Below are 10,453 nucleotides of genomic sequence, written 5' to 3' on the forward strand. Positions count from 1 at the left end.
AAACAAATAAATGAGAGCAAGGTGATTGTTCCTGTTATGAATATAACCTGCCAGTCTATAAACTCAGAGCAGTCCTGTTTTAGTTTGGTTTGGGGGATTAGGGTTTGTTTTGTTTTCCGAGACACAGTCTCATATAGCCAAGGTGGCCTCAAATTATCTGTGTTTCCAAGGTTGACAACTCCTGACTGCTGGGATTACAGGGCTGTGCCGCCATGCTTGGCATAAGCTCAGTCGCAGCAGCATCTTTAGAAGCTGGTGTGCGCACTGGCTCCCTTTTCTCACAGAAGAGGGTTGTCTGAGTCTGAAGCAGTCAGAACACTTTTCTCATTCCCTTAGCATCCCACAGAAAACCATTCTTCTCCAGAAGGTCCACTGCATCAGAGGTCACAGCACTGCCCAGCAGAATACTGTACCAAGAACATGCGTGCATCCAAACTAGCTTCAACACACTTAACCAGAGTCTTTCCAGTCTTTTAAACATGTACAGTATGAGAAAAAAAAATCCATGAAAAAAATCAGCCTGGACCAAAAGTGGTATTTCCGCAAGCCAGTAAACTGCCCTTCCTCCTGTGAACTCTATAACCAAGGCTTCAGGGCCTCTAAGCAAGTGCCTTTACCTTCCGAGTCATCCCACTTCCCCTTAATGTTGACCTCAAATGAATATCCTTTCCTGTTGAATGGGAAGATGGCCTTTCCTTTCTCTGCTTCATTGCTCTACCTGTGTGTATACTCAGCCCTCCCTTATCTCTGACATTTAGCTTTAAACCTATTTATTGTACATGGTCAGCTTGACACAGGAAAAGTTTAAATGTAGGACTCTTTACAGTATACCAAGATAACTATAAGGAATCTAAAAGAAATCTGATGTCAATATTAGTCTGTCAGTTGGGTGAGAAGACGATCTTCCTCAGTCTAGTTCTTGTCTGCTCCTACCCAGGATTCTGTTTGCTGTGAGTCAGGGAGAACAGTATTTCCCTTCTCTTTGCCATGCATTTCAGTTGTGCCCGTAAAACACTACTAATCAGTATGTTCTGTAAATGGCTACGTGAGGTGGCCACTGCAGAATCTCAGCACTCACAAGCTAAAGCAGAAAAATAGTGAGTCCAAGCCTGTCCTGGGCTGTACATTGAGATCTTGTCTCTAAACACGCACGCGCACACAACACACACAGAAGGGGGAAGAAAGGGGGCAAGAGAGAAGAAAAAAAGAAAAGGTTGTGGCTTTGTCTGTAATCTGAGGCAGGATGATAGTAAGTTCCAGGCCAGCCTGTGCTGTAAAAATAGTTCAAGGCTAACCTGAACTACATAGCAAGACCCAGTCTCAGAACTTAACAAACAAGCTCAGTAAGATATGGTGCAATGAACAAATCAGCTTTTCATGCACCAATAACAAAACTACTAAGAAAGACATCAGAAAAGCTATCTCCTCATGACTACAAAAAAGAAAAAAATTGAAGGAAGTGAAAGTTCTCTTCAATGGAAATTATAAAACTAATCAAAGACATTGAAAAGGGACCTGGGGAGATGGTTCGTTGGTAAAATTCCTGCCCCACAAGCAGGAAGGAAGACTCCAGCATCCCCAGGAGAGCTGGGTGTGATGGTGCACTAATATACCATTGTACCAGCAGGACAGAGTTAGGTGGAGCTAGCCAGTTAGTAATTTCTGGGTCCAGTGAGAATCAGTCTCAATAAGAAGAGCAATAGAAAAAGACATCAATCAACCTCTGGCCTCCACAAGCATGCATGCTCATAAAGTACACACAATAAGTAATAAAATTGAAGAACTGGATAGAGCAATACACCCATGAACCCGAGGCAGGAGAATTGCCTCAGGTTTAAGACCCATCTGAGCTACATGGCAAAACCCTCTCCCAAAAAACAAATAACCAAGCACCATCTCTAAAATGGGGGCTTGTTCTGAGTTGGTAAATTTAATACTGAAATATCCATACTTTTAAGTGATTTGTGGATTTGGGACAATTCCTATCCAGATGCCAGTGACATTCTTCACAAAAGTAGAATGTGTGTAGGGTAACACATGACCTCCAGCAGCAAAGGCAGCCCTGAGAAAGAAAGCAAAACTTTGCAGATTTTCCGAGCATACTGCAAAGCTACAGTGAGCCAGGCCTGGTAGCACTCCTCAGAATCCCAGAACTTGAAAGGTGACAGAGGAAGATCAGGAACCAGAGATCATCCTTGGCTGTATAGAGAATTGAAGATCAGCTGAGTTACATGAGACCAAAAATGCCTGTCACCTGTAATCCCAGCAAGCACTTGAAAGATGTAAGCAGGATGATCAGGAATTCTAGGCTAGCTTTAGCTATGCCCAGAGGCCAGGCTAGCCTGGACTATATAAGATTCTATCTAAACAAAGGGTCTTATTTTCTTTTGTTTTGCCTACAAAGTAGTGGTTTTCATTATGACATTTTCATACATATATATCATGAATCTTTGTTCTTACTAATCCTTCATCCCCATACCATTCCTTTTCTGTTTATTCTTTGTTTCTGTTTTTTTTGTTTTGTTTTGTTTTGTTTTAGGGGATAGGGTCTTTTTATACAGTTCAGCTGTCTTTGAACTCACAGAGATCCACCTGACTCTACCTCTCTAGGTGCTTGGATTAAAGGCATGCACCACTATCCCAAACTCTAATACTTTTTTAAAAAGCATTTTAACTATCTGAGACTGATACTGACAGCAACCCAATTTTATATATCAGGAGCCCAGAATCTCCGAGAGGCTCTATTTTCACACACAAGGAGATCAGAGCTGTAAAACAGCTGGCCTGTGGTCCCACATGTGAACATGAAGGTGACCTGTGTGCATAGATGACCTCACTACAGAGCTGTGGGATTGAGGGCCTCAGAGCCAAGAGGCGAGGCTGGAGGAACAGCAGTTGAAGCGCAAGAAAGTAGAGGGAATACATGACCCATGTAGACATTTTGGCCTGGCATGGTAATGCATATATAATCCCCGCACTCAAGACTAAGGTAATATAATCACCATGGCTTTAAGGCCAGCCAGATCTACATTATGTAGTGAGACCTCATTTCAAAAATAAAATTTAAAATAGCTCTAAAGAGATGGCTTAGCAGTTAACACCACTTGCCGGACTCGAAGAGGGTCTTTCTGGGTCAAGCACCATACCAGGTGGCTAACAACTGCCTATAACTCCAGTTGCAGAGGATATGACTCTGTTCTGGCATCTTGGGCACCTGCACACGTGTACATACAAGCAGACAAGCACATGCACATGAACTAATTTTTTTTAAAGCCCAAGACTTAACTGTTTTATCCTAAGTATGAGTATACTTGGGATAAAGTATAGTTTTATGAGTGAAAAATAGTATAATTAATTGGCTTATGATTGAGGAAAGCTAAGCATTAGAAGGAAAAGGACTGACTTAGCCTTGTCACATGAAACAGCCAGGGTCCCAGTCTGGCCTCTTAGTCCTGACTCACTGCTGGAGCCCTATGGCCGAAGACCACTACATCCCCAGAGGGACCTGGTCGTGGTGTCTGAGCCCCAGTGCAAAAAGACGGATCGGTTTTCATAGCAGTTGTGCTCCTTAATTACCGTCGCAGGCCCAAGGAGAGTGGGCCGTTCCAAGACCTCACGAAGGGGTGCCCTTAGTGAGGCCACTAGGCAGAGTGAGGGTCACCATTGTTCTGCGGCTTCTTTATTAGACGTGTTTATTTTGCTGAGGGTGGTGTGCACACTGGTGCACATGTAGACATCAAAGGGCAACTGGGAGGAGTCAGATCTGTCCTTCCACCCTGTGGGTCACTAGTTCTGAACCCAGGTCATCAGATTGGGGTGCAAGCTGCTTTATCCACTAAGCTGTCTGAGCAGCTCATACTCTGTTCTCCGTTTATTCAGTAAGTCTGGTCTGGCTTTGCTGGGACTAGGAACTGAGATTGCTCGATGAGAAAAAGGAGGAACAGCGTTGCAGTCTGTGCCTCCAGAAGAACCAGGTTTAAACCCTGGGATCAGCCCCACCCAGCCGTCTTCAGAAGGGTCTCTTTATGCTCTGTGCAAAGCAACGTTCTTCTAGTTCCCTCTAACTAGATAACTAACTCTCTTCATTTTGATGTGTGTTTCAGCTGGGAAGGGCTATCCCTGTAAGACGTGTAAGATAGTGCTGAACTCCATAGAACAGTACCAAGCTCACGTCAGTGGCTTCAAACACAAGAACCAGTGAGTAGCATCCTTTGAAGTTGAAGAGTCTTCAGCAGGAAGCTGGAGTTTCTCAGTCGGGAAGTTCTCTGCTTAAATCAGTTAACAGTGTCTCGGGGTTCCCTCATCAGCATGTGGACAGACGAGGCCAAAAGTTGTGGTAGAGATGCACACACAATGTCCTTTGTGGTTTCCAGAGAGCACCTGGTTTTCTTGGCGTGTAGCGGCTTGTGTAGGAAAACATGATTTTCTACAATTATTGAAAAATTCAGTTTCATTAAATCCTCAGGAGAGCTCCACTAGAACATCTCTGTCACCTGGTGTCACTTAGGTTGAGTGGCTTGCCCTGGGTCACACAGCAACTTGGAGTTAAACAAAGGTTGACACCCTTGAGGCTGCAGACTGTTGAGTTTGCTCTCCTGCTGCCTCCTGGAGCTCATTAGCCTGCCTCACCTTACAAGGCTGTGTAAGGATCAGAGGCAGCAATGGAGAGTAATTATAAATAAGTTCGCTATTAAGATAAATTCTCTTGCTGGATGGTGGTGCACACTCTTAATCCCGGCACTTGGGAGACAGTGTCAGGGGAATAATATCTGAATTCAAAGCCAGCCTGTTCTTCAGAGCAAGTTCCAGAATGGCCAAGGCTACATATAGAAACCCTTTCTCAAAAGAACATTTGAAAAAAAGATCAATTTTCTTTTTTCATTATAATTGTGCTTGTGTGCACACCATAAGAAGGCACCCAGTGCCCTGGAGTTGGAGTTATATCCATTGGTGAGCCCAGACCCAGGTCCTCTGCAGGAGCAGCACCGTACTAAAGCAGATAAGCCAAACTTGAGACAAAGATGAAAATCATGTTTTCTCCTTTGTGGATCCTAAATTTCACAAATTTCTAAAGAAACATTTAAGTTTTTTGAAGTTCAGCTTCATGTATAAAATGAAGGTGCTCTTCTTTGCCATACAGAGTTGACATGAGGTTAAATGGGGTAATGGCCTAGCATTCAGTGGCCCTCAGTAAAAATAACCTCACCCTGGCATTGTCCTAACATGTGAGGAGAGCCGTACAATGTTAGCACAGGCTGCTGAGTGTATGTGCCACACACTTACCCTGTGCCTTTGTTCTTCTCAAATTACAGGTCACCCAAAACAGTGGTGTCACCTATGAGCCAGATGCCAGAGCAAACGCAGCCCACTCCAAAGGACTCGAGTGTGGTGGAAGACTAGAGATGTCTCTGCCTGGTCAGCCACAAGCCAGTTCCCGGTGATTGTGGAGCCAGCCCTTGGCTCCCTCTTCCTCCTTTCTGATATCAGAAGAATATGGAGGCATGAGGCCAAATTGGGTTGCAGACAGCCTCTGACTGGGCCCGGATGGAGCTCCCCCTGGCCTCCTCTTTAGCATGACCCTACAGGTCATGTAGGAGACAGGGCTCCAGAGAAGACCTGAGGTGGTGGTTTAGAGGTTAGCCTTCCCTAGCCCCTCTGGGTGCATATCCTGCAGCCCCAGTATCTGTTTTTCCGCTCAAGGTCAGTGTGGAGCAACTTCCTGCAGACAGAGGAGAGCACCATCTCTGGGCTCCAAGCAGCTCCTGGGACACGAGCTTTCCTGAAGTCTTCGTCAGGGGAGCAAACCAGAGACTGAGTGGCTGTCATGTAGAGAGTTGGAGCTAATGTGTCACTTCCCATCCCTCAGATGTGCAGGCTTGCCTGGTGTAGATCCTGCTGCCGTGAAGTCTCCTGGAACACACGTGTAGTCCTAACAGCACTGCCATCTGCTGCCTGTCTCTCCAGTTCCCAAATGGTGCTCGGAGACATCTGCATTTGCTCAGAGCTTGGGGAGACCTGAGTGCCCTGTGGGGTCATGGGATGCATCAAAGGGAGCCTTTGTCATTTATCAGAGGTGCTGTGACCCAGGGTTGTGTGAGAAAGTCTCCCACCCGCTGTGTTCCTTGACTCTGTGCCTCCTGCCAGCCTATTGGAAGGCTGCTTGGTGTTCATTCTGTGCCCTGTGTAGTAGACTATCCCGCCCGGTTGCTGTGGTGCTATCCTTCCCTGTCTTCAGGGAGTTTTGGGGGACCCAGGAAGAAGGAGGACTGGAGAAATGGTGTGAGGAACCGGCCCCAGGCCCTGAACTGAGAGTTCCCTACTGGTGTTCTGTGGCCTGAGAATCCACTGAGAGTAGATTTTTTTTTTTTTTTCCACATAGCTGTGGACCAAGGAAGTTGGGTACCATATAGCGATGGGGGCAGGACTTTAACTTAAACCTTTGGCCACTCAACCCTCCAAATAAAGAATTTCTTCTGTGAACCAGGCTGTAACTTCAGATCTAGGGATTATAGCCAGCCATGTTGATACTACTATAATATCCCCCCACAGTCGGTAGCCTCCAGGGCCCTCGGATTGATCTTATCCCAGGAAAAGTCTACCTGGTGCCCTGAACCCTGTCCAGTTAATTGACCCAGCCACCTCCATCGTTCATGTAGGCCTCCCGAAGGTCTTGAGAGAATCTGATTTGGAATCTGACTTGTTCTCGAGATGGTCATTCTAGCTGCTGAGTGGAGAGCTGCAGGGGCCAGTGTGAGAGCTGTGTCCATAGGCTGTCTCCGGGGTCATCCCTTTGGGATATAGCTCCGTGTATTAACTTCTGAGTTTATGAGCGAGTGGGTGAGAGTGCTAAAGGACAGCTGTTCTTTTCCTGCTTGGGTTAATGAGCTAGAGGCATTTCCACGAGCTTCTCCTAGGCCTTCTGGGCCTTGGGAATGATGGGAAAGGGAGCTCCGGCCTTGGAAACTGATGCAGATAGGCCAGACCAAGTAGCCTCAGCTCCAGTTCCCTGCAGCTTTCTGTCCTGGCACCTGCCCCTAGCCAGCTATGAGAGGCTCTTCTTGGCTCCTGGAGTAGGTTCTCAGCTTTCCACTTCCCAACCATGGCCACCACAAGTTACCCCAGAACTGTATGCATCCCAGTGTGTCAGAATTAGTAAATATTACTAGGTAAGGAAGTGAAGAAGTCATGGATGGGCTGACCGCGTGAGTCCCCCCCGCCTTATAAGACCTCTTTGTCTAGAGTCAGGAGTCCCTACCAGCTCATGTCCAGCACCACTGCTGTGGAACCCTAGGGAGGCTTCCCTTGAAAATCGTGAGTTAGAGAATTACAGTGGGCATCTGGGAATGCCCCGGACACGAGCGCTACCAGCCTGGAGTATGAAAAGACTGAGAAATGAACATCTGGTCTGTATAACTTTTGAGGTTTTCCAGTTTGTCTGAAGTAGCCATTAGCCTTGAACTGCTGGTCCTCCTGCCTCCACCTCCCTAGACCTGGGGTGAAAGGCGTGTGCCGCCACATTCATTTTCATCCATGTTACTGTGTGTGTGAGGGGACAGGGTCTCACTATGTAGACCAGGCTGGCCTCAAACTCAGAGATCCGCCTGCCTCTGCCTCCGGTGTGCTGCGATTAAAGGTGTGTGCCACCACCTGTGAGAAGGTGGTTTTTTTTTTTTTTTTTATTTAAATGCTATCTAGTAACCCTTTGAATCAGTTACAGCCGAGCCTTTCTACAGTTGAACAGTTGTGTTTCTCCTTGAAGGTCATTCCAAATAAAGCTGCTGTCAGTTTGGTCTGTACAGTTCTTCAGTCAGAAGTGGGCTGATGGGATAGGCAGTTTTCAGCCGAAGTGGTTCTGATGTCCGTCCCCCACTCATGAAGGGCCCCAGCTGTCCCACGTGTCTGTACTAAGTGTTTTCTGATGAAGCAGGGAGATGCACTCAGAGGTCCCAGGCTTCTAGTAAAAGGACATTCCACTTTCATCATTTAAAAAGAAGTCTTTCTGTGTAGCCCTGGCCGTTCTGGAACTGGTGTAGACCAGGCTGACCTCAAACTCATCCACCTGCCTCTGCTTCCTGCGTGCTGGGATTAGAGGCCTGAGTCACCATAGCCAGCCAGCTTTCAGCATTCTTTGTAAGACTGTTGAGTCAGCAGCCTAGAATGATGTCAGGTGTCGGTGCGCAGGACCACGTACAGCAGGTGAGCATCAGAGAGCAACCCAGGAAGGTCGCACAGAGGCATGGGCCCCAGACAGGCAGTCTAGAGCAACGCAGAGAACTCACATTGGAATCTGGCCACCAGAGCTCTGCCTCCACAAAGCTCTGTGATCTTGATTAGTTAGCTCCCATCCCAAACCCCCTCTGTGAAACTGCCTACCTCAGAGCCTCTGCTTGTGCCAAGCCTGAACTATAGAGAAAGACCATCCATCCTTGTTTAGCACTGTACATAGATGCTGCTTTGAATCTAGGATAACCATTATGAAAATGGGCCGGCTTTGCCATGCAGTGACCCATGCTGGCCACTAGGTGGAAGGCACACCTTTTATTATTTTTTCCCCCCTTGTTCAGGGAACTTCAACTCCAGGACCTTAGTGCTTGATTTAACACCAAAGAGAATTGGGTGGTCTTCTCTTAAGTCTCTGTGTTTGATATTTCACTTAACCCTCAAGATAGCTGGGAAAAGATCCAGTTTCACAGGAAAAACATGAGCCATGTCTCGTGGGATCTTACACAACCAAGCAACCTTGGAAAGATCTGGGCCCAAGCTCCCAACTATGTTTTTTTAATATTTTTATTTATTACTATTTTATGGTTGCTTGGGCACATATGGAGGCCAGAGGACAACTTATAGTACTTCTGTGAGATTCCGAGATTAAGCTCAGGTTAGTGGTATTTTGAACTCCCTGAACCGACTGGCCGGCTCCCGACTTTTTCTGTACTTCCCAGACCACCTCACCTTCCACTTTCACTCTTCTGAAAGGCTGCAGAACTGGCCACCTGCCTAAGGGTAACCTGGTGTTTGGCTGGCTTGGGACCCTTCCTTATTTTAGTTTATGATAGGGTTTCGTGCAACCTGGGCTGACCTCCAGCTTCTATGTAGCTAAGGGTAACCTTAAACTCCTGATCCTGTCACTACCTCCCAAGCGCCAGGGTAATGGATACATGACACCACTCTGTATTATTTGAGATGGTATCACTATGTAGCCCAGGCTGGCCTTGAATTCACTATGTAGCCCATGTTGGCTTCAACTTCACAGCAATCCTCCTGCCTCCCGAGTACTGGAATTCCAGTACTGAGCCACCACACGACATTCACATCCTTTTGTTCTTTTACCCAGGATGCATTTCTGCTTCATTCTTATACCCAGTAGTCCAGAGGAAGGGCTCCCACTCTATTCCAGAGGGTGAAGCTGTGATCCAGCCTAGGTAACCAGAACATGAATTTGGAGCTGTTAGTGACTACCTTTGCCGATGTCTAAGGAAAATCTGCCTGAGAATTAAACCAGCACAAAGGAAACCAGCTAGGAAGTGAGAAGCATTGCCGATTCTTCTCTGTCGTGTAGGAGACACTCTGGCTCCCAGCCATGCATTTGGGGATAGGAGTAAGGGGCAAGGTGGGGGACGAAGAAGAGAAAGAGGATGGTTGGAAGAAGGCAGACAACGGCCTAATGCAGCTGGTCTTGTCAGCCTGGAGGCCTCTACTGCGCTTACATATAAAAATAGCATTGGCCCCCAAGGCTAACTTGGCTGCTCTTGCATGTGGCCAGATGCCTCGTGTCCCCTTTAAGCCCTGCCCTTAATATATTGTGTCAGGACAATCTGTTCAATGGCCCGTTTGGGCTTTTGTTTTGTTTTTGAGTCTGTTTCTCCCTGTGCAGCCCAGGCTGGTCTGGACCTCATGATCCTCCTGCCTCAGGCTCCCAAGTGCATACCACCATGGCTGACTCCTAGAAGCTGCTCCCTATGGGCAGTAATTGGGTCATACCACATTGGATCCCTGATGCATAGCAGAGAACCATGTTTTCCTTGGGGGGGGTGCAATTGTTAAGGTTTTTTTTGTTTGTTTTAGGGGAGGTTTGCTCTTTTTTTTGTGTGTGTGTGTTTTGTTTTGGGAAGGGGTGAGACAGGATCTCACTATGTGGCCGGGCTGTCCTCGAACTTCTAGAGATCGTCCTGCCTCTGCCTCCTGAGTTCTGAGATAAAGGCATGCACCTTTTTTGGTTCGGTTTGTTTTTGCAGTGCTGGGGCTGAGACCCAGGAACTTCAGCATGTTCAGCAAGTGCTCCGCCACTGAGCCACTTCCCCATCCAGAACCAAGACTTCTTAAAGGAGATGAGTCTCTAGTGGTCATAAAGATCAAAGGAGCCAGGTTTCAGGGGTAGGAGGAGGGTTGTAGGGTAGAGTGAGTTGTTTCAGTGATCACTTCCCATGGATCTTTGCCCCTCCATGTCCTTTTA

The 10,453-nt window shown here is 47.0% G+C and overlaps 1 protein-coding gene across 4 annotated transcripts in view; it reads left to right on the top strand.

Moving 5' to 3' along the window:
• The window catches only part of Znf346 (zinc finger protein 346), a 22,790-nt gene extending 16,310 nt beyond the window's left edge, over positions 1 to 6,480 (top strand). For all 4 annotated transcript variants that reach the window (XM_050144490.1, XM_050144488.1, XM_050144489.1 and 1 more), the window contains 2 exons: positions 4,104 to 4,197; positions 5,313 to 6,480. In XM_050144490.1, the coding sequence (XP_050000447.1) occupies positions 4,104 to 4,197; positions 5,313 to 5,400 (182 nt within the window). In that variant the 3' untranslated portion in view covers positions 5,401 to 6,480. The remainder of the gene's footprint in view (positions 1 to 4,103; positions 4,198 to 5,312) is intronic.
• The last annotated feature ends 3,973 nt before the right edge of the window (positions 6,481 to 10,453 follow it).

Source organism: Alexandromys fortis, unplaced genomic scaffold (genome assembly GCF_014885135.2).
Source record: "Alexandromys fortis isolate MF-2015 unplaced genomic scaffold, M_Fortis_MF-2015_v1.1 scaffold_1, whole genome shotgun sequence".
Lineage (NCBI taxonomy): Eukaryota > Metazoa > Chordata > Mammalia > Rodentia > Cricetidae > Alexandromys > Alexandromys fortis.